Source organism: Falco rusticolus, chromosome 6 (genome assembly GCF_015220075.1).
Source record: "Falco rusticolus isolate bFalRus1 chromosome 6, bFalRus1.pri, whole genome shotgun sequence".
Classification (NCBI taxonomy): domain Eukaryota; kingdom Metazoa; phylum Chordata; class Aves; order Falconiformes; family Falconidae; genus Falco; species Falco rusticolus.
The window spans coordinates 67,033,183-67,055,801 of record NC_051192.1 but is presented as its reverse complement, the minus strand read 5'-3'; the positions used below and the strand labels follow the sequence as shown (position 1 = coordinate 67,055,801).

Sequence of the window (22,619 nt, the reverse complement as noted above, 5' to 3'; positions counted from 1 at the left end):
GTGCAGCGGCCGGAGCCCAAACCGGCACCGCCCCGCAGGGAAGCGGCGCCGGGCGGGAGCGGCGCGGGCGGGCCAAGCGGAGCCGTGCCGTACCGAGCCGTGCCGAGGAGGAGCGCGGCAGCCCTTGCAGCAGCACCCAGAGCCGGGCGAACGGGATGTGGCCGCAGAGGGGAGGGGAGCGGCGGCGCCTTCCCCCCGGCGCAGGGCGAAGTTAAATAGCCAGCGCGCCGCCGCCGCCGCCTTCCTCTCCTCTCCCGGCTCCGAGCCCACGGGCGCCCCACGCGTCACACCCCCGCCCGCCCTGCCGGTGCCGCCGCCCCGCCCGGGCCGCGGGCGGCGGGGCAGAGCGCGGCGCGGTGCGAGCCTGCCCCCCGGAGCCGGGACGCCGGCGCTGCCGGTAGGGGTGGGCGTTTGGGAGTCGGTGCCGGAGGTGCCGCGTCCCGCTGAGCCGCCCGTCTGAGAGGACTACGCCAGCTGCATGGGAGGAGATGAGCGTGGCGGGGAAGCAGCCTCCTTCAGGACCGCTCGAGCGCCCCGGCAGCCTCCTCGTCCCCACCTGGGCAAGTACCCTCTCTCCCCTCGGCCCGTCCCGGTACCGACTCCCGCGGCGGGGCGGAGGGTGGGGAGGGTCCCGCTGGCAGCGCTGCCCGGAGGGCGGGAGGGAGGCGCCAGCATGAGGGGAGCGGGAAGCGGGGCGGTGCGGACCCCGCGACGCCGAGGGGCTGTCGGAGGGGCGAGGCGGCAGCTCCGGTGCTCAGCTGCCGGCGCTCAGCGCGGCTCCCCTCAGCGGGGCGCCCGCCTTCCCGCGCGTCGCGCCCCCAGCCCCGCGCCGGCCGCGGGGGCGAGGAGCCGGGCGGGCAGCGGCGGCCCGAGCGCGGTCGGGTGGGGTTTGTCCCCGGCGCCGGGGGGGGCTGTACCTGCTGCGATCGCGATTCTCGACCCGCCGTGACAGGCGGCAGCCCGAGGGTCGAGTTTCCCGGGAAGAGCGATGAACCGCTGGGTTTCTAACCCCGCTGCAAGCAAAGGAAATCGGCTACCGCGACGCGTTTAGCACCTCACGCACTTCTAGGAGAAGCCCGTGAGGGAGTTGGAAAATAACTTGCTACTTCACTAGAGCGTATTTGGAAGATCATTATGAATGATGCCCTCTGACGGCGGTTCTCAGCTGTCCCTCGTTCATGCAACATGCAGTAGGTATGCCCTGCGCACCTCTTGAAACCCTTACAGGCAGCTGTTGAATGTGCCGCTCCTTGTGGCGCTGCCTTGTTGCAGCGTAATCGCTGGGTCAGGCACGGTCTAAGAAGTTACTCGGTGCATTTATCTAAGAAAGTTTACCGGTGCTAAAATAAACAACCCTTTGTTTTTTGTTTGTTTTTTTTTTTTGCCCTGTCCTTCGAGCTATTTCTGTGACCGCAGCCTTGCAATTTTTAAAGGAAAACTGTGTTGTTTTCCGCCTGTTCTATCCAGATTGGTGTTTAGAAGGTGTCTGAGTGAAGGATGACTTACGGACGTGTTGCCCCTCACGTTGAATTTATAACTGCTTTGAGCCTCTGTAATCGTAAGACTGAGAATAAATATTTGGAAGATGCAAGTGTAGGAACAAAGGGTAGAGAATACCTGGCATCATAAGCTGTACAACTGTGGAAACAAACTTGTCTTGTCCTTTTGCACTGTGTATTTCCATCTGTCCACTGTGTGTGAAGAGGTGCAAACATTTAACCTTTTGAGTTTTTAGAATTTCTGTAATTCAAAAGGAAGTAATCAAATTAAATGTTCTGTAGAATCCTCTGTGTTTCTACAGCTGATCCACATCTCTTGATTGGTAAGACCTGCTCCTGAACTGCAAAAATAATCTCTTCAGCAATTACCTAGAATGTTAACAGCTGAGTAGGTTGTATGGCAGCTCACAATATTTCAGTGTTAAAGGCGAGGGATAATCGCTATTGTTAGGTGAAATTTATGACTTGGCTTCTTGTCGTTGTGTTAAATGTATACTTTAAGGCCAATAGGACATGCTGGTCGTGCTGATACTCATGGGACTTTTGTCCGGGGCCAAACCAGATATTGAATTAATGGTGAACTGACCTGTTGGACAGGAGTGGTAGGAGCTAAAAGCTTGTGGCTATATAGTTTACCTGGACCCTGAATAGGAAATAGTGCCCTGAAACTAAAGCTTTGGCAAGCTCTTTACAGGAAACATGAAACAGCTTAGCCTCACTTTCCAGAGTAGTTTGAATAGGTGTATGATTGAAAGAAGGCATGTATATATAGTCTTAAAAAAAGAAAGACATATAGACTTTAAGTTCAACAGGGACATCTTATGGCAGGATATTTATTTACGTGAGTTCATCACTGCCTGGCTCCCCAGAGGTGCCACATACTCAACCTCTGCAGAGAGTTATGCTCAAAATATCTTACAATATAAAGACTTATTTTATAATTAACAGTGTGATAGGTGCTTGACTTGCATCTTCTTGAGTTATTTAACAGTATTTGAATCTATGTCTGTCTGCCTTGCTAAAAGAAAAATTTATATCGGTGTATTGACAGTGTCTGCACATTTTTCTCTGAAATAAGATATAGTAAGAGTAGTTACCATTTAACTCCTAAATATTGCATGCCGAGTCCAATTCATTGTTTTGTGGTAGCTAGGCAGTCTTAATACTTAAAGGTACATTTGAGGGTTTTTTTCTCCTTAGAAGGATGACAGTTAAATACTACTTTGAAAGTAACTCAGCATACTTTCAAATTAAAGACAGCATGCTAGATTTGAAATACTAATGTATTTTGTACACTTGTGTTTTTAACACAAACAAGCTCTGTTAAGAATGTTTCTTGCAATATATCTGTACACTTCCTGAAATGCAGTTGTTTATGTTCTGTTCTGTGGAACTGAAATTTACGTCAGACCTTGTCTGTAATGTTTTGCCAGGCTTCTCTTAGTGTAATTCTGTTACTTAGTCCATTTGGGAGAGACACATACTCTTATTGAGCTGATTTTAGAGAGCAGCATATGTTTCCTTTATCTGTAGTGAACTTTCTGTTCTGATTTCTCATATAATTCTTCCCTCACTTTACCCTCTGAAATACCCAGGAGGTCAAATCCCTTAGGAATTGTTACTGTGTCAGAGTGCCTGTGCCATGATTTTGTGTGTTTTATGGTCTTAGCGACCTAGTATGCATTAGATACTGTGGTTTTCATTGTGTTGCTGGAAGCATGGAAGGGAATGATACAGCCTTACAGTCACTCATACTGTCGGTATGTCAGGATTTCAAATGAAGAAATAAAAGTGTATAGCTCATTGCTATGTTTAAATAAACCTTGTCACTAGTTTGGATATTTTTTTTTAGAATAGGGACTATTCTCTTGAACTTCTGTTGTGCATGTTGTATGTGGTAGAACCAGTTTTCTAATAACTTCCATCCACAACCACAAAGAAGTTATCAGTAGACTTTTTTTTGGAAGAAACCAAAAGGAAAAGATGACATGGAACTTTATTGGATAGTGCTCTTCTCTGGAGTTACTCAAACTGTATACTCAATAACAGGAGGAAGTCCAGCACATGCAGGTTTTCTGTTCCTCTCCTCCACGTTCCCCCCCACCCCCCCCGCCCCCATGTCTATGTAATGTAGATACTTGGATAGATACTCGGATAGAGATGCTAATATATTTACCCTTTTTTTTTGAAAGCAAGTCCTGGGGCATTGATGTTTTTTCAGAATTTGACACTCACCAATACAGACGCTTCCTGAAGGTGAACACTAGGTGGCATGTTACCACAGACATCGGTCTCTTGCCTTTTCCCTATCTGTTTATTCGGGGTCAACATTTAATCTTGCCATTTTCCTAAAATAGGTGACCACTATTAATATTCCACGGTGGTATTTTTGTAGGCTTGGACCGTATTCAGTCGTACTGTATGTGATTGCAAGAAGCTTCAACTTTCCTATGTTTTTCATTAAAATTTGTATCAGCACTAAGGTGGCATGGATTTCAAGATTATTTCCAAGATCGGTCTATGCCACAATGCAAATCGATAGGATATACTTATTAATTGAAGCTTTTCCCCACACATACTAATCTTCTGCTAAAATCCCTTGCTGGGAGAAAGCTGATTTCAGAAACTTTTGTTGTGAACAGAGTTTGTCTTCTGATTTGGGTAAAACCACAGAAACACAGATGGCACAGCTTCTTGACAGGGAGTGGGAGCCCATATATTCCACTGTGTGAAGCCTAATGAATACTTTCCAGTGTAAATGTTGTTGACTTCCCACTAATTTGGGAAGATTTTTTCCCCTCTAAAAATCTGTGAAATTAATAGTTTCAGGATACTAATAAAGAAATTTACCAAGCACTTACTATCAGAGTATTCAAATGTTTCATGTTCTTCCACTTGGCTTCCCTACTGTCACAAACCAAATCTTAATCCTGCTTCTGCTTGTACATATCTCCATGAAAACGGTTACTAAGCTGGTAAAAAAAATATATTCAAGCTTATGACTTTAACATGTTAATGGAAACAGGACTTGTGCTCACCTCCTGCTTTGAAAAGCAATGTCTGATCTCAGAAAAAGAACAGCCTTGGTATTTGTTTTACACCTCAGATCTGTGTTTCATAATGTAAGCAATTCTTTTCTGATGTTTTAAACACTTTATGAAACAAATATAAATAGAATCACTTTCTTTCAGGAGTACCGAGACTGCTGAGAATAGAAATGGTAGCAGAACTCAGCAGAAGGAACAGGGCATGACTGTGTTCCTACAACCCTGACACGTAAGATTGCTTGTCAGTGGCAGCATGATAATAGAGACAGCAAACACAAATCTGACACATTCAGCTTGAAAAAGACCTTGGGAGGCCTGTGAACCTAACCTTTCTTCTGAAAGCAGTGACTGCTGAATTCAGACTGAGTTGCTCAGGTCTCTTCCCATTGCGTCTTTGAAACCTCCAAGGATGGAGACTGCACAGCCTCTCTGGTGAACCTGCTCCCTGCTGGGTTGTTTTCATGGTGAAGTCAGGGGCTGCTGTTAGCTCTCCCCCAGAGCCACTTCTTCAGGTTCAAGCAAGCCCAGTTTGCTCAGCCTCTCCTCACAGCCTAAGTGCTACACACTCCAGAGGGGGCTGCACTGTTCTGGCGGGCATTGATTGGACTTGCTCCCACTTTCAATGTGTTTTGTATTGTGGGGCCCAAAACTGGACGCAGTCTAATGAGTGCCAAGTAAAGGGAAATGATTACCTGGATCACATCTCTCTTGTTGATGATGCTGTTAGCCTTCGTGGCTGACAGCATGCACTGGTGAGTCTGTACAGCCTTCTGTCTACCAGGACAGAAGGATCCCTGGTCCATTTCAGTGTTATCCTCTTCCTCGTCCCCCTTGCCCCCTGCTGTCTCAGAGGGAAATCCTAAGTTTTTAAAAAGCAGATAGCTAGTAAAAGTGCCTCTTCTTTTCCTCCTTTAGTTAAAAATGAATGGATGACTTGAGGGGAATTTAGAAGATCATTGTACTTGATTTTTTGCATGTGGTTTCATGTACTCTTCCCCCCCACCCCAAAGCAGGGAAAGGCTGACACACTTTCATGTGAAGTTAAGATTCATTTACTATAAAAAGTGCATGTTAAAGTAAAGTGCTTGGAACAATTTAGTGGATTTTCTCATCCTTCATATTACTGGCAAAGCTGACAGTTAAAGCCAAGGGAGGCCCAAGATTGTGCTTCACTCCAGACACCCTTTGTCAGTAACACTCATTTAATACACAATCTACATTTTTTTGGCCTTTCTTTGAAAAAGGCAGGCTGATTCTACCGTTTTGAACTTCTCTGTACCTGCTTGTCTGAACGTTCTGTCTGAAGAACAGTGTGACTCCAGTGAGAGCTGTCATGCTGGAACCCTTCTGCCACTCTTTATTTATGTATATCAGCAGGCAGATTTCTGTAATGAGATTTACAAACTCTCTAAAGGATATAACCTTGAAGAGCTGGAACCTGTTAGCACAATCTAATCAATATTATCACATTTATCATCTCCTTGTGAAGTTCAGATTGTAGTAGGGACAAAATGCATTTGTAGTATTTTGAGAATTTCTGGGCAGGAAAATCAATAGAAAACCTCAGTTGTTTTGTACTGTATTTAAGGAGACGCAGTACATGCTCATACTGTATGTTACTGTAAAACCATTAGCCTTATAATACTTGCCTCCACCCTGCCACACTTGCAGGACTGGTTTACACCTGCTGTTTTGGGATTTTTACCTTTGCGCAGTTTAGATGAGATTTCTAAGTCAAGGGATGAATAAAAACTAAGGAGAAACTTTTCCCCTAAACACACTTCCTGGAGCCTGAGCAGCCAAGTTTCATAGCACTTCCTTAATGTAAAGCAGTACTGAGTGAGTTCCACATTTTACTTGCTAGCCGAGAGGGGTTGATTAACCCATTGTGGACCACAGAAACAGTCTTGTCCAGAGAGAGATGGAATCAAAGCCTTTTGGTGTCAAATCTTTATCATCAGCTCTTGATGAGTCTTCCTTGCCACAAAATGGCAGTTTGGTGGTTGTACCTTTTGATGGGAATTCCCTTTTATGCCCAGTTTTGTGGGAGGCCTAACAAGAAATGTAGAGTTCAAATGGGGCTCAGGGCAGTTCAGCCTGTGTTTTGTGAATGGGCTATTTTCACACAGCCAGTGGGAAAACAGTGTTGGCTACATTATGTCAGCTAGTGGACAGAGGTTCCACAGTGCTATTACGGCGGTTGATACTACTAAAAGTTGTTAACAGCTATCTGTACACTGTATATACTTAGTTTCGGAGTACGCTGTGAAGTGGGTGAGCATTATTGTTCCTAACTTTACCAGTGGAGCTGGTAGTGAAGAAAGAGTTAAGGTTTTTAGCTGGTGGTTTGTTTTTTTTTTTGTAAACTTGGATTGAGTAAATTGTCTTTCAGTACTCTGCATTTTCTGATTATGTGATGAACCCCGCCCCCCCCCCCCCGAAAAAAAAAATTATGTGGAAAATGTTTTTCAAGGCTTGCTTCCGTATCTCAATTAGATTTTGTGGGATTTTGTGGTGGGGTTTTTTTTGGGTTTTTTTGTTTTTGCTTCAGTAAATCATGCACTATTCTGTCCCATCCAATAACAGATGCAGAGTTCTGTGAAGAATACTCAATGATTTAACTTACAAGCATGAATGTACTTGCTTCTGCTCCTCATGTAACTAAGGAGTAGTATATTTAGAGTCATCATGAATATGGATATATTATATTGTGTATTTTATATAATAACATATAACATGGAAAATCCAGACAAACAAGCATACACATTCAAAACCGTGCTAGATGATATGGAAGACAGTAATGAATATTTGTTTCCCCTATAGGAACTGCCTTTTTCCACTAAGTGTATGTAAAATTATTAAGTTTATTGGAAGAAAGTGACAGAAGAATTGATCTCAAATTGGATATCATGAGAATGCATGCATATTTGAAAACTGTTTGTCACAAGCATGTTTGCCATCTTCCTCTCCAACAAACCTGTTTAATCAACAAGCAAAGAGATTTTGCATTTGTTTCACTGGCTGCAGCTAAGATGCAGGTGCTGCAAGGAAATTCATAGGCACTTCTTTCCATACAAATCCTGTCTTAACAGTATTAAGTCATGTTTTTAGAAAGGCTTAAGGAGTTACTCATAGGTGGTGTTGTGTTAATAAAATTCAAGTTCCTTCTGTACTAGTAGTCTACTCTCTTCAAGCAGGCATTACAGTCTAATTTTATATGATGTGTCTTTTCCTCTCTGTTTTTTTCAACATATCCTCTTGTCTTACACAGCATTTTTGTAAATGGAGCATTTAGATATTCTTCTGCCACCCTTCATGAGCCTGATGGCATGGCAATATAAGCATATACAGTCATTTCCAGAATACAGTTGAAGCGTAAGTAAGCATATGTTGCCAGTTAAGTCTGACAGTCTCATTTTGTGATGTAGCTATTGCTTTTTATAAAATCTTTTCCTTTTCTAGTTTTGAATTGTCAGTGTAGTTATCAGTTGCATCAACACACTGTTTTATGCAACTATTTATTGTACTTTTCATTTAAGAGATGAATTAATTACTAAGGCATCTGGTGCATCATATGGTGCATATGCTGGATGTGCTAAACAGAATAGTCTTTTTTAAATAATAAAGAGAAAAATGACATTACATAAAAGTATTAGACTTTTTAGTGTGCTTTGAAGAGTAACTTTACTGTACTAAAATCTCCAAGTCTGTTATTCAGGATTTTGTGACCATGAAAGGAATCTTTGATCCTACTAGAACAAGTGTGCATACCTGTATGTGTCTGTACTCATAATACTTGAAAAATAGAGGGTGAGGGAAGACTCTGTTTTCTGACAAGAACTTTATTATATATGGGCTAGTTATGATACCTTTTCCAAGTGATAATCGCAGAATAGGTTATGGTTTGTACGATCTACAACTCTACTAAATGAAGACCTTAGTCTTGAGAGAACCTATAGGTAACAGATACACTTCAACCTGTTGTACCTCAGCTCCACACAAATCTCCAGTTTCCTTGGTGTACTTAAGAAAAACTTCACAGTCATTCTACATTAGAGAATTACTGGAATCCACCACAGCCAAAATTACCAACTGGCACCAGTTTTAAGGTTGAATTACTGATTTGTTACATAGCGTCATCTTCAAGGGAAGGATGGCAGAGATTGGATATGGGCAAATTTATTCACTGTTAACAATTAGTTATACATCTTTGCTTGCAATCAAGTAAAATACAGTATGTATCGCTCATTTTACTTACAAATTTTCATAAAATGAGGCTTAAATCTCTCCAGTGTACCTTCCTTTTTTAAAAAAAAAAAAAAAAATTTCTTTACTGAAATTGGACTTCCAGAAGTTTCACCAGCTGTGTTTTTTTGTTAAATGGGGCATTAACAAAGGCATGGCACCATCACAACTTAGTTTAAGCAATCAGGGTTAGAGATGTAGCAGGATGTTTTGGTTTCAAAGGACTTTCAAAAGCAACATGATCTTTTCAGGAAACATACTGAATCCAACAAGAAAGCAGTCTGCTTTATACATAGTTTAGGAATATGTGAGTACTCCTAAAGGTAGGGAGTATAGGAAGCAAGCCTGAAGTCTGAATTGTCAAAATCTACCACAGCAGCCTAGTGATGAGAATGAATGAACTGAATTGGCTAGGTCTGATTTGCATACACAGCCCCAGAAAGCTTTCTGTTGTTTATGGAAGTCAGACAATATAAATTGTAGCTTGGAAGAATGCTTACTTCTCCTGACTTTTACTACCTGTAATTGATCCCTTAGAGTAAGAAAACAAAAATTTGATTTGTAATTCTTACCAAGGGCCATCTTGTAGCAGTTGGAACCATATGTGACTAATACCCTCAGGAATATTTATTTCACATGTCAGGAAAGTGGAAAGAAGGAGTAATCTTTTACTGACTCTCAGTTAGGAAAACCCCAAACCAACCACAGTTAAAAATCTTATTTGATTTGTTTTTTGTCACCTCTTTATTTTTGTAGCTTATTGCCTGACTACTTACTTGTGCTTATGTGCTATTGTGCTCTTATGTACCTGTCTATGTACTTCACTCATTTCTGCTCCTTCTTTACAATCTTGGCTTTACTTAAAAAAAAAAAAAAAAAAAAAAAAAAAGGAAAACCAAACCAGAAAAAAACCCCAAAAAACAAATAAAGATTTTTCAGACTTTCTCATTAGCTGAACATGTACTCTTTGTAGGTGCTCCATATCAATTTATAACACCAGTTGACAAGAAGTAAACAAAAATGAAAAGAGAAGATTTTATTATTTATTTATTTTTAAAAAAGAACAGAAACATTATAAAGCATTCATTACAGGGAATGGATGTGGAGTGAGTAAGGAGACGGGTGTTACCTAGACATCAGGGAGGACTGGGTCGTTTTTCTGGGTTACTTCTATCTGTGTGTAGTAGGGAAAGTCCATACTTAATTCTCTGCTATCTCTGTTTTTTCTTTTCAGATTTCAGCAGTTTGACAGACTTTCATGAATGTCAGTAAGGTTAACTTCGTGTCTATTTGCTGTAGTTTTCATAGCTAAATATAATTAAATGTAGTAAACCTGCTTGAGTTGACTCTGTAATTCTTATAATTCTAGTGTCATTTTAATCTGACCAGGGTCAATCTAATTCTGTTCCACAAAAACATCTTGCTTTATCAATTTATAGCATAAAATGAAGATTTCATCTTTTAAAATTTATAAAATTTCCCCTCTATTAGTCCAGTATGTGATTCGTTGCCAAGTGCCACGAAAGAAGTGCAAAGAGTGCTTCATGTATATTTTTTAGGTAATTAGTGTTAGGGCTCTCTGCTTTGGGAGAACTATAAAAATATTTTTGTATTTTGAAAATCAGCTCCAGACTATGCTGCCTTGCAGAAGTTGTGACTTAGCCCAGCATATCTAGCAGAAGTCAGATCAATAAAAGTAAAACAAACCCACTAACCTGTTGCTGTGATTTGTGGCACCATGGTCTGAGATTAATGTAATGCAGTTCTATAAATTCCTTTTGGATGGAATTTATAAGTGGTTTTTAGAACATTATTTTTCAAGTATTTATGTGAAACATTGGCAAACAGAGGTCAGCCAAGAGAGTGTTATCAATATAAATTAGAAAAATCTTGTCCTAGGGAGAAGAAGGGATCTTTTCTATTTAAATTAAGTAATCAAATCATTTGCCAAAATAAAAGATGAGGAAACGTTATTTAGGGCTAAGAATGGCATTTCTCTGTAACCGACTTGTCTGACTATAGTCTCTGCTTTTATTTGTGGTGTTGGTATTTCTTTAGGAGGGCTTCTGCTCACTGAGAGCTAATTCTGTATCTTCTATTTAATTGGACATGACTTAAAAGAACAATTCAAGCAGTAGTCTATGTTCTCGATATATAATCTGCAAGAAATATGAAAAAGTATTTTCTTAAATATAATGGAAAATTGTCATCTTGAACATTATTGTACAGAATAAAACTTTATATATGCTACTTGTAAATGGCAATCTAGTCTCATCAGCTTGCTTGATATTTACATATCAAATATCTTGTGGAACTAATTTCATGTTCTTATGTGAAATTAAGGTGTTTTCACTAATGAGCTCTACAGATATTTTGTATGACTGTTTCATTTAAGTGGAACATAACACTTTGTCTTAGTTTTTCCAGCTATAATAAGTCTTCCAGTCTCTCTGCTGGGGTACAGGGTAGCCTGTAATTCAGAGGTGCAGCCATACCTCGAGGTCTGGTAGTTGAATGTGGTGAAGTAACTGCTGTAGAAGCAGAAAAATGCTCCATTCAGACTGTACCCTTCTGAAGATATGCCCCTTCTGTAGGTGGGAATTACTGGCTACCAACTACACTAAGAAGGCCATGGCATAGCTCCAAGAACTAAAAGGCATTTGACAATGCTGTTAAACTGTTAGCATTTTCCTTAGCACAATTTTTTTCCTAGACTAATTAGCAGTCTTCCAAATAATATCCAGACTGTGACTTGGGACCATTCCTGTGGGCAGCACAATTGTGGTTCATGTCTTCAGGGAGGGCAAAGGCTCTTCAGTTCACGGATAAGAGCTGTGACAGCTGAACTCCTGGCCCTCAGCTGCTTTATTTGCTGGTATAGATGCTACCACTTAGACTTGGCCTCCTCACTGTAGCTGTCCTGTTTGTCATTGATACTAACTTGATGTGCACAGAAGTGTTTGAGACTTGCTGACCCTTTTATTTAGGGGAATTTACCACCAGTGAGCTGAGTAAAGGACTATGTGGGTTTTTTTCCAAACCCCCAAATATTTATATACTCTGTGGCTTGCAGAACAAAGCATGAAATGGTGATAGAAAAGAGTTCATTCCAAAGAGCCTTTATTTCATCCTAGAGCTTGTGCTTTAATATTTTACTTTGGATTAGGAACATGATTTTCAGGTGAATCTCATTATTGTCCGTATTTACTGCCTTGTAGTCTGTGCTGTAAAGTGGTTTGGAGTACACCAAAGGTACATCCTATGTTGCTAAGTAGCACATCTGAATATGAGTAGATTTGTGGAGGAAGACAGAGGGGCTGGACATTCACGCTGTATCATTCTCTGGGGTGTTATTTCAGATTAGCTTTAGCCTGATCTTGTGGACTGAATGCCTGTTAGTGTTTGGGCTCCAGTTTGTGTGCTCTGAGACCATGCTACAATGCAGACCACGGCATAAGAGGTGGGAATGACTTGGGGAGATATGCTTCAAAAATCTGCTACTAGTGTGAACTAAAATGCTGGTACAGAAGTATTTAAGCTGAATGTCTTTCAGATGGAACTAAACTGAAAGATGTTTCATAGATGTACCTAATTAATTGCAGGTACTAATGAGGGTAGAGTCCAGGGGACAGTCCTATAGCAAGTCCAAAATAAAACCTCCCCCAAATGCCCGTGGTAGGAGTGTTGCATCCTTGACAAAAGCAGTTTTACTCTGCAGATCTACTTTTCTTGTAATGCATTACTAGCCTGTCTGGATGTAGGCTTAGCAAATTTGATTTCATGTTTCAGGTGCTTTAATTCTCTTTTAAAGCACCCTTGAATAACATGTAACACCCACAATGTAGCAGTAATATAGGGCTCTTTCTGCCCACAAAAAGCAATATATAAATGTGACTGCAGTTCCCACTGCTCCAATGAATTAATTCCTGGTTATTCTCAGTTTGTGTTGCAGGTTGCCAGGTCTTGCTAGTACCTTGATCAAGTTTAAAAAGAATATACATGCCTCTTCTTCAGGCATTACCTGTTCGTGTTTATAAACATTCCTTGCTACTTTGTCAGATTTGAGATTGTACTTTGGCTGGTATTTTGCTCTACTTTTCTTGCTCGCATACTGTGTGGGACCACACTTTGGTAAGGATACCGCCCCTGCCTGCCTCATGACTGCCCTGAGCTTCCTGCTTACCTCCCCTGGTGGAGCAGCCCACTCTTGCTGCTCCCTGGCACCTGGAGACCCAAGTTGATCAGGATCATATTGAGTTAATTTGTTGGCATTTCTTCACTCTTTTGGCTTTATTTTTTTTATTTTTTTTTTTTTTCCCCTACAGTTGACATCTGCTGTTACCTTGTTTGGTCTTTGCAGTAGGATACTTTTTACAGCAGCTGTCAGTGTATCTGAAGATTGTCGTTCTGTCTTCTGTAGTATAAGCAGTATCAACACCCTGACTCTTCGAATCATGCATTTTCTTTACTATTGACTTTTTTCAGTTGGCCCATGTCTGCCTGTAAAAATTGTTTATGGGACTCCCAACTGTGGCTTGGTCAATATGCTGAATCAAGCAGGATTACTCTAGATGTATCTCATAATTACACATCCTGGAGCATGAAATAGACAATTGACTTATGTTTGGCTCGTGATTTCCCCTAATCCTCTAGTTTTTTAACAGAAAAAGAAAAACTTTCCAGTCTTTTTGTAGCTGTTTCTTTCTGTTGAAATGGCTTTGTGTGCTTGACTGTTCTTTTTTAGCATCCAGATTTGCAGCCTTTTTGATAACAAAAATAATCACTTTATATGATTGCAAAGTGAACAATGTTCTGTGGATAATCAGCATATTTTGGGTATTGTTAACAGATTTACAACTTTGTTGGTCATGATGAAGTTTAAAAACTTATTTAAACATTAATTCCTTTTATTAGCAGTATCTTATAGCAGTAATAACCAGTTTAAATGTTTGAGTTGGAGCTACCTGTGTGATATCTGTATAGCATGTTCTATAAAGAATATTCAAAGCTATACACACCAACCAAGTCCACAGATACACTGCCACTCATTTGCTTGGTGTATGTGAAAAGAATAGAACTATTAATTGCTGTTCCGTTTATTTAATGAATTGCATGAAAGAATTACTCTGCTTAAATTGCTGCTTAATTTTTCTACAGAAGAGTAAACTGCAAAACTTCTGATTCAGGAATCAGAAACCTTTCAGCAACGTTATGCCATGTAGCATCTTTCTTACACCCACATGTATGTATGTGTGTGTATATTATGTTTTTCTGCTTTGCAAGGCTGGAGCTATGTTTCAGATGGTGCAGGGAGAATCTGCCTGTTAAAAGTAAGATATCTGAAATACCTAGGTGGTATGTGAGATCATGGTTCCAATATTCAAGGTTCAGGTTTAGATTTGGTGGAATCTTTGTCCTTAGAGATGGCACAAAGTTATCTGAGCAATCTGTTCCAATGCAGTTTCATGGTTAATGTGTTTTTCATGCATTTCAATTGTAATTCTAATAATTCTTTCTAAAAAGAAGAAAATGAAGAAACACAAGCAGAGGAATGAAGGCAGTGGGTTGATTAGCACTGATAACATGCAGCTGTGGCCTTGCCTGGAAGGCAGTGGTTGATTGACCTGGATGATATGCAGGTGTAGCTCGTTCCTGCTAAATAGTTAAATAGCCCTGAGGATCATGGGAGGGGGGTTGGATGTAGGAGGAGCAGTGTGGTAAAAGCCTTGTTGCAGCCGACTGGTTTGTTTGTGCTGCAACAATTGGTGCCCTGTGTGAGGCTGACTGAGTTGGACTCTAACTACAACAACTGGTGCCAGATGTAGCTGAGACAAGTGGGAGAACCTACAACCCATAACAGACACTATGAGAGGTGAGCTGTTGACAACTATTTAATATGTGTGTATTGCAATATTTGTTGTCCATCTTAACTCAGATTGCAACTGGCCACCCTTCCAAAGTTGAATTGTTTTACTACTCACTGTGTTCTGTTCTAAAGGAGAAAATCTGCAGAAGAGTACAGTTTTGAGGATTACAAAATTTTCTTTACTCTGTCTTCTCTAGAGTTTTCTGATTATTATAAAAGTTATTTTATGAACGAGAATAAAGAAAGCCTCAATTACAGACATTTTTCAGAGTCTATTAAATAAAGATTTGGCCATGACACTTATCTTCTTGATCAAGGAAACTTCTGGATCTAACTGATAGAAGATCTTAGTGTATCTTCATACTAACAAGCAAAAAGAATTGTATTCTGTTTTGTAAGACTGACTTTGCTGCATGAAATTACTTCTGTAGTGGTGAAGTCTGTAGTTAATTAGGTCTAACCATCTCTCCAGCCAGAGTGGAGTGGCAGACTAAAAACCTCCTCCATAAGCAAGAACGTCCATCACAATACTTAAGATGTCAAGTAGACTTGGCAAGGTAAGAGCTTTGTTAAACAGGGAACTCATGACTAGGCTTCAGTGCAAAAATACAGCAAAGATGGACTACAGAGGAGGAATGTAGAAACGTTGCATGGTTATGTGGGAATGGTGTCACTACAGTCAATGCCTATCTGGAGTTAAGATTTGCAAGGGACACATGAGCTCAACAAGAAGAGTTTCTATCACTATATTAGTAATAAAAGGCTGAACGAGGGAAATGTGGGACTGTTGCTGAATGGGGCAGGTGAAAGTGGACACAAAGCTGAGGTGCTTTGGGACAAGAGGAAATGGCCTCAAGTTGTGCCAGGGGAGGCTTAGGTTGGATGTTAGGAAAAAAAAAAATCTTCATTGAAAGGGCTATCAAGCATGGGAACAGGCTGCCCAGAGACGTGGTTGAGTTACCATCCCTGGAGGTATTTAAAAGATGGGTGGATGTGGCACTTAGGGACATGGTTTAGCGTTGGTCTAGGTAGTGTTACATTTACGGTTGAACTTGATAAATTTAGAGGTCTTTTCCAACCTAAATGTTTCTATGATTCTGCTTGATGCCACCTTTGCTTCATCTTCAGCCATCAGGTGTTCCAGGCCTCTGCTTTTTGGGATAGTCTAAGGAAAAGAACTACCAGTAGTGTAGTGGGTGAGGATCAAGGCACAGTTTCCCTGCAAGAACTGCGTGGGACCTGGTGGGCTGCATCCAAGGGTGCTGAGAGCACTGGCTGATGTCCTTGTAAGGCTGCTCTCTGTCATCTTTGAAAGATCATAGACATCAGGGGAGCTTCTGGATGAGTAGAGAAAGGTAGATGTTGCCCCCATGTAAAAACAGGCCTAAAGGGAGGTATGGTGAAATACAGGCTTGCAGCCTCACTTTGGGCACTCGCAACATTGTGGAATGAGGCTTCTTGGAATGTGTCAAGGAGTTTTCATGGGTGTGTGAAGGAGGAGGGTGGTAGCTGTGAATAGCCAGTGTGGACTTAGCAGGGGTAGATCACACCTGCCCAACCTGATCACCTTTTATAATAAAATGACAGGGTTTGTGTACAAGGGGGAGAGGAGAGCAGCAGGTGTTACTTACCTGTACTTTAGTAAGACTTCTGAAACTTCCACAATGTTCTTGTATCAGGGATAAAGGTACATTGTGGTCTGGATGGGTGAACACAAAGTGAATGGCTGTACTTTGGGGGTAGTGGTTATGGGTCAAACCCTACCTGTCATAGCTGACCCTGCTTTGAGCAGGAGACTGCACTACAGACCTCCAGAGGTCCCTTCCACCCTCAATCATACTGTGATTCAATGAATCTCTGTGGTGCTTCCAAGAAGTGAAATATAAGTAAGATAACCTGGATGGAGTTACAGTATTAGTTTCGAGTACTTTCTTTTCAAGTGATTTACTAATTAGTGTAGTAATGTTTGATTTTTATCAGTGAAAAAAAAAATTGTCATGTGACATTAAGGCTCTCGTTCCTCTGAAGAAGCTGGAAATAAATAAATTAGGACAGAAGGCATTCTAATTCCCAGTCAAAACATTGGAAACCTGCACAGTGAAATGGCCATTAATCCAGAAATAACACATCAGATGGACACTGATACTAAACAACAACTAGGAATATTTTATTTTCCAATATAAAGATTTAACTTTATGGATATGTATCAGTGAGATGGAGAAATTATGTTCTGAAAGCTAATGTTGTACTTTTAATTTCTTTTCTATTATGTGAAATGTATGATGCTCTCTGCAGCAATTCATTTATTAAAACCTGGAGAATGCCAGCATTCAGTAATGGATTTTTATTTTCATGTCACAGAAGCATAGAATGGTTTGGGTTGGAAGGGACCTTAAAGATGATCTAGTTCCAACCCCCCTGCCATGTGCAGGGACACCTTCCACTAGACCAGGTTGCTCAAAGCTACATCCAGCCTGACCTTGAACACTTCCAAGGAAGGAATATTCACAGCTTCTCCCTCATAGTGCAGAATTTTTTCCTTGCATCTAATCCAAATCTACCCTCTTCCAGTTTAAAGCCATTCCCCTTCATCCTGTCACTATATGCTGTTGTAAAAAGTCCCTCTCCAGCTTTCTTGTAGGCCTGCTGGAAGGCTACAGGTACTGTAGTAGGTACTGGAAGGTGGCTGTAAGGTCTGCCTGGAGCCTTCTCTTCTCCAGGCTGAACAGCCCCAAGTCTTCATGGGAGAGGTGCTCCAGCCCCCTGATTGACTTTGGGTCTTCTCTGCTGGACTCGCTCCAACAGGTTCATGCTTTTCTTATGTTGGGGGCCCCAGAGCTGAATGCAGTACTGCATGTGAGGTCTCATGACAGTGGAGTAAAGGGAGAGAATCACCTGCCTCGACCTGCTGGTCATGTTTCTTTTCATGCAGCCCAGGATATGGTTGACTTTCTGGGCTGCGAGCACACATTGCCAGGCCATGTTGAGCTCCTCAAGTCTTTCTCCTTAGGGCTGCTCTCATTTCATTCTCTGCCCAGCCTGTATTTGTGCTTGGAATTGCCCTGACCCAGGTACAGGACCTTGCACTTGGCCTTGTTAAGCTTCAGGAGCTTTGCTACAGGCCCACGTCTCAAGCTTGTCAAGGTCCTTCTAGATATCATCCCTTCTCTCCAGTGTGTTGACAGCTTGGTGTCATTGGCAAACAACAAAAAATTAGGAATTTAAAGTAGGCAAAATTTATTAAATATGTAGTATTGTCGGCAGACAGAAATACATTTTAAATTCAAACCCAGCTTTGCCATTACAGTTTTTAATTACTTAAATTTATTTAAGTTGTGTTATGTGGACAGACAGAAGTACAGTTCAAATTCAAAATCAGCTTTGCTGTTAGAGTTTTAATTGCTTAATATCAGATCTTCTAAAATAGCCAAGAACGTGCTATAAATGTGTTGTGCTGTTCAGGATTTTCATTATAACAGAAGTACTGAAATGATGAACCAGCTGAATAGAACTTGGAAACTCAACCAGGACATAAAACCAACAAACCTGGTTTGTAACCATGGAGAAAAATTATATGCATTTAAAAAGATAAAAGACTAACTAAAACATGCAGAGATAAAAAGAAAGAAGTGGACTGAGCAAAATGCAGTGGTGAAATATCAGAAAAGAACAAGAAGTGAGACATGTTAATTACTTTCAGCAAAACTTTTTTCTTCTGCAGCTGTGGTTGTCTTGATTTTTCTGGATATAACTGCAATATTTTATTTATCTCAAGAAGTAAAACACTAAGCAGATGTCTTTTCTATATGAAATGCTGTGTGGAAATCCAAGTAAATAACATCTGCAGTTATTTCACAACTGACATTAAGAACTAAAGCATAAGTATTTCTTTTTTTTTCATCCTTATATTACCAATCACCCCATATGGATTGTTCCTCTTCTGTGGCAGTAACTTTAGATGCAGTAACTTTAGATCCACTGCATCTCATTAATATAAATGTATTTTCTGTGGGATGCGTTAACTTCAATGTAGGTGCACAGTATATAAATCTGTATGGATTTTTGGAACTGAGTTGTCAAAGTTAGACCTGAGTCTTATTTTCCCTTGTGCATGAGTGTGCATATGCATGTTTTGCTTCTTGCCAGTCTTACCCCTCAGTAGTTCTAGAGATTTACAGAGCCAGATTGTGCTTTGCATTTATGAAGAATTTCAGAGAACATGCTTTCATGTTCCATGAATCATAGATTTCATTTGTGATGCATATGAAGGGTGATTGTAAGTATCTTAAAGAAATGTATGGGAAGAGTTTATTTTCAGGTCTGTTGAGTTCAAAACATAGAAGTAAATAATACCCCAAAAATTCTGAAAAGTTACTTTTTAAAAAAAGTTGTGCAATTCAAATTTTTGCCTGAAATTACTCAACGTCAAAAAGGAAAAATACTTTTTTTTTACTGTTGCAAATGATGATAATTAACGCCTAGTGTGTTTGGAGGTTTTCTTTTCTTGGATACAGATTTTACAAAATTCATTTGTTCCATGTAGTGAAATATATTTAGTGGAAAGTTATTTGTGTGATCATTATATTCTATTAATCTGTAAACAAAATAAATAAAAACCTCATTCCTTTTTCACAAGACTGTTTTAAATGTTTTACAGAGTGCTTCTCTTCTGTAAACCCTAGCCGACAAGGAGATGTGGATGGTCTTAAGTTTTTTAGGATAATTTTAGTATGTTTTTCTGTATTAGGAAGAAAGATGGTGTTGTCTAGGCTTGTGTGGGGACACAAGATTTTGGAAATTTTAATTGTAGATGTAAGCCATCATATCAAAGATCCCAACTGGCTGAGGACAGCAATGACAGTAGGTTTGCCTCATGCTCGGTGGCCCATTCATTTGCAAGCTGCATCCTCATAACCTGAAGTTTTACAGCAAGGGTATATACAAATGTTTCTTACTATTTGGCATTCCTCTATAACAGCTACTGATTTTTTCTAAACTTGCTGTTTGAGGTGGGCTTACAATCCAAGTTAACAAATTCACTAGCTAGTGGTTTTTTTTGGTTTTGGTTGGTTTTTTTTTAAATATAATTAGCATTTTTAAATTTGAAAGTGTTTGGAAAATGAAACAATTGTTGATTTACTCTACTTCATTCACCCTTGCAGTCAAACATTTTGCACTCTTGTACTCTTAAGAGTTTATCATCTTTTCTCCCATAATACATGCAATTTTGGCTTTGATCCCTGATCTGAGACTGAAATGCCAGATGTTCATTCATACTTTTGGCCTAGACTCTAGTCAAAATTAACTATACCTTGTGTTTATAAACATAAGGTAAGTGTTTACTAATGTTCAAAAGCTCTGAACTGAAAACAGATTTTGAAGTACTGGAGGTAGTCGGTGACCAGCAGTGTTTGTTAACTTTAACTGTCCCTTCCTCTGGGAACCTGTTCCCTGCTTGAGATTAGCATGCGAAGCTTGGCTCTCAGTGGCTCCGTACACTCAAGCATCAGATGAAGTCCTTCTGTGTTGGTTAGGAGAAAATGCAGCTTTACACGGATGGGGGTGTTCCTGCATTCTAGGAAGCTTGCTTGGCTGGTGTCCAAGAGTGACTATTTACCAATGTCAAACTTAGCACTATCCAAACTACACTGAAAACCAATCTTAGCATTACATTCTAGATTCAACATACATTTTGACTCTTGCATTGAAAATGGTAACTGTACATTTGTTGATAGTGTCCTATTCTGCAGCAAGTCAAATGCTCTGTTATATAGTGGGAGGTCAAAGCAAGTTTTGTGGTTTTTAGTTTGTTTTACCTAATAAGTTGGGGATTTTTGTTCATTAATGTTGTGCAGACAATTTCTCAAATCTTTTCTGTTTTTGACTATTGCATGGATCTACTTTTGCAATGTAATTTGTAGTAACTGGATTATTGAATGACTATAATAGTTATTAAGAATTGAAGTAATATATATAAGCAGAGTAATTTCATGCTTTTCAGATGAGATTATATTACATTTAAGATAGGTCACAAATGACTCCATGACTTCACCAATTTTAATTAACTTTAATATCTAAGAAGAAGGAAGAACCTTGCTAAACTGTCAATCCTTCTAACTTTGGTTGTTACTTTACAGCTAGCAGTTTTCTATGCAAAAGATTTATATTTTAATTTTTCTACATATTTCCTTTCATGGTCTTTCCAAAATGTTATTCTGGGCTGTCCTTGAGACTGAAATGGGTGATCTACTCGACCAAGAATGATTCTTTGCCAGCCTGCCAATCACATTTCTGTTTGGGAGAGGACTTGTTATATGGCTTTCACAGACAAAACATCAAAATACATGCATCAAATCTTCAACACATGTGGCTTGAGATCTCCATAATAAAATTGTTGAGTTTTAGGGTTAAATACCAGGCCTCATAATCCCTCTTCTAAACCATGGAAACTTGCTCAAAGGCGGTGCTTGCGAAGTAGGCAGTGGGGTGCTTTTCACTGCTGTAGTACTAGTTACTACCCTTGCTAATTTCTTTCCCTCTAAAGTATGCATGCCACTAAAATTATTATTTTTACAGTTCTAACTTTGTTTCTTTTGGACTTCTGTGTCAGAGGTTAGCCTAGTTGTACTGAAATAGTTTAATTTTCACAATTGGCGGGCTGTTGTAAATAGAACTTCAAGGCCTGAAGGCACCTGAGGACACCACGTTGCTGCAGTGTCCCTGCCTGAGGCCCAGAAGCACCATGTGAGCCCAGCCCTGCACCCCCTGCTCCACCTGAGCCATGCTGGGACTAGCTGGTGCCAGCTTTTCTCTCTACATGTGTTGGTATCTTGGCTTGGCCTTGGCTTGCACCTTTGCCTGATGTTTTGTGGTCTGTGGCCAGCACCACCCTCGCTGCTGGCTCACCTCTTCCCCAGGAGCACCCCTTCCTCCTCCCTGACACTGAGTGCCCGCCGTGCAAAGGTTGGCTGTGGCACCTGCCGCTGCTTCCATGATTGCCCAAGGCTGTGCTTAGTCCTGTGCCAGCTGGGGTTTTTCCTCAGGTAAGGTATAGAGTGGGATAAATGGTAAGCAAGTGGTATTGTCTTTGTTTGCATGTCTAGAAAATACAATTGAAGGATGTTTTTTTTCTGCCCCAAATTGCATTTTAGTCTCCAAAGTTATGAATTTCAAACAGTAAGAAAAAAGCAAAAGTTTAAAATGAAAAGCTTTATTAAGTATACTGCCAGTTGAGTAATCTTTCAGGAGGCTGCTTGTTGTAGCACTTCTCATGTTCGTTATTACCGACTAAACAAAATAATACAGATTGTAATAACAAGTAATTTCTGCAATGTAATGAAACAATTTCAGTTTTGGAATCTGCCTTCTGGAATTTATGGACAGCCCATTACAGTTTTGGCAAGACAGATTTATTATTTCTGGCTGCTCTGATAGGTGTCATGTTTCAAGTGATAATGAGTCTGTAACTTCACTTGGCAGCTTGTTTAATGATCTGGTGACTACAATCTTTTCTTCTGGTAGGGATGCTAATGTACCCTAACGCAGCTTGAAGTGTTGCCTCTTGTTCTGTCATTAAGAACAAATGGAATTAATTGATTATGATTCAAATCTGTGATGGTATGTTATAAAATAGTTGTCAGCTCTACAGTCAGAATTTACTAATGCGTATATGGTGTCCGGTAAAGGGTCTGATAAAATGACAACAGTAGTTGGAGATAACAAGTAAAATAAGGAATATTTCATCTTTGTGTTTCCGTGGAGAAGTGGTATTTCTGATTGCGCATCTCCATTCTTGAGGAAGCTTGACCAAAACCCAGGAGAAAGCAACCTGTATGGGTTTTTTCTCATTTAAATAATGGAAATTGGTATTCATTGAAATTTGCAAATAATACAGCATTGTCTGTTTTAACTGTACTGTACTCGGCACTGGTGTGGTGAGGCCAGACCTTCAATATTGTGTTC

The 22,619-nt window shown here is 40.4% G+C and overlaps 1 protein-coding gene across 1 annotated transcript in view; it reads left to right on the top strand.

Annotated features, from left to right (window-relative positions):
* The first annotated feature begins 488 nt into the window (after positions 1–488).
* SNTG2 (syntrophin gamma 2) overlaps positions 489–22,619 on the top strand; it is a 268,449-nt gene continuing 246,318 nt past the window's right edge. Inside the window, exon 1 of the mRNA XM_037392081.1 lies at positions 489–560. Within this exon, the coding sequence (XP_037247978.1) occupies positions 489–560 (72 nt within the window). The remainder of the gene's footprint in view (positions 561–22,619) is intronic.